The sequence below is a fragment of the Olea europaea genome, unplaced genomic scaffold (assembly GCF_002742605.1).
Source record: "Olea europaea var. sylvestris unplaced genomic scaffold, O_europaea_v1 scaffold10417, whole genome shotgun sequence".
Lineage (NCBI taxonomy): Eukaryota > Viridiplantae > Streptophyta > Magnoliopsida > Lamiales > Oleaceae > Olea > Olea europaea.
In genome coordinates this window covers 1-1,730 of record NW_019227757.1, presented here as the reverse complement: position 1 = coordinate 1,730, position 1,730 = coordinate 1, and the positions used below count along the sequence as shown (strand labels likewise).

General features: G+C 40.3%; 1 protein-coding gene across 1 annotated transcript; it reads right to left on the bottom strand.

The window, feature by feature from the left end:
- Window positions 1–55: 55 nt before the first annotated feature.
- LOC111372890 lies at window positions 56–1,451 on the bottom strand (the record flags this gene model as incomplete). Its single annotated transcript, XM_022995309.1, has 3 exons — window positions 1,220–1,451; window positions 797–1,129; window positions 56–655 (listed from the first exon to the last, which is right to left on the bottom strand). Coding segments are annotated over exons 1-3 (1,165 nt in total), but the record flags the coding sequence as incomplete, so codon positions are not given.
- Between the last annotated feature and the right edge of the window lie 279 nt (window positions 1,452–1,730).

Here is a 1,730-nt window from a genome sequence, read left to right as displayed (position 1 = left end):
CGAATCTCCTCTAGCATGGTCAAAATGGGCTTCTCTCTTGCATTGACAATTGTACTATTAAATGATTCACATAAATTGTTGAGAAGCATGTCACATTTGTTTCCCTCTCTGAAATGGGATTTACTCCAATGAGATGCTGGTTTTGATTCAAGCCATTCATACGCACCCTGGTCTATGTCTAACATCCGCTGCATGTGGTGAACCCACTGCAATACAGTAGTTGCTCTGGCTGCATCCCACAGACAATTCTTCAAAGCCAATCCCTTGTGTGAGGCACTAAAATTATTGTATATATGTCTAACACATGTTCTATGCTCCGAATTCTCGAACAAAGACTCAATTGCATTAACCAACCCCTTCTGCTTATCAGAAATAAATGTCCAATGCTGACTGTTGTTTATATGTAAATCGTCCTTTAACAACCCCAAAAACCATCTCCAGTTATCCCTGTTCTCAACCTCAACAACTGCATACGCCACTGGGTACATACCATTATTAGCATCCACACCAACTGCAGATAATAACTGCCCACCATGCTCTGTCTTCAAAAAGCAACCATCTAACCCAATCAACCTTCTACAGCCCCTAATGAAACCGTCCCTCAATGCTCCAAGGCAAATGTACAGTCGTCTGAATTCACCGACATATCCCTCAACTAAAGCAGTTGTTCCAATGTTTGTTCTTTTCAACTCCTCACAATAATCCCATAGTACTCTGTAATGCTCAATCACACTACCTCGAATTTTTTCAAGTGCTTTCTCCTTTGCTCTGTACACTTGCTAAGGGGAGATATCACCCAAACCATCCTTTTTCACCCTCTCCATGAATGTACTAACTGACACGTTTGGTTCAGCCCTCCAATCGGATAAGTACCTATCAGCCAGGTAGGTTGAGCTCACTCTGAAGTTCCTATACACCATAGGGCAAGTATGCTCTTCGATAAAAGTTTTAATCACAAAGCTTGTCTTGTTATGCTCTTTTGTAGCATATAACAACCACGGAAAATCCCCCTTACATATGGCTCTCAGTCTGTATGCATCATCCTTCTTGTATTTGATCTCTCGATTTTTCTTAACTGAATGTGCAGTGATTGCAGCCTTCAAGATAGCCTTCGACTCGAATACCAAACCTGCATGATAAAAAAATATTAGGGCCTTTGATTCTATAAAATAAATTACAAAATACATTTAATTTGTAGTAAAGAAAATCTTCAACCAACCTATTCTAAACTCTGGATCCTCCATAACTGTCCTCACATTGAAAGCATCATTAAAAGCTCTGTTTCTTGAAGTTGTACACTCATCTTCACTTTGAATACTTTTTAATTCATCGGAGTCTCCATAATCAGTATCTGAATCCCTAACTTGCTGCGCATCTGATACACCAAATCTGAAACCAAAATTAACCCGTTGACTACCTGCTTCACCAATAGCTACTGGCTCATGCTCCATCTCGTAATCAGATTCTACCAACCTTTCAACCTCCTCTCCCCACTTTGCTCTTCATTGACATCTTCAACTACAACTTCCTCCACTCCCTCACTCATAGCACCGACATTTGGATTCGCATCATAGTGATATTGTAAGCTTTCCTCATACTGTGACCACAACTCTTCAGCATTGTCTTCAAAAAATTGATCTGACCAAACAACTTCAGGCTCCGCTCCTTCGTTCTCTTCAACAATTGGTACATAACAACCTTCCAATGGTTGGTCATCATCAACTTCATTC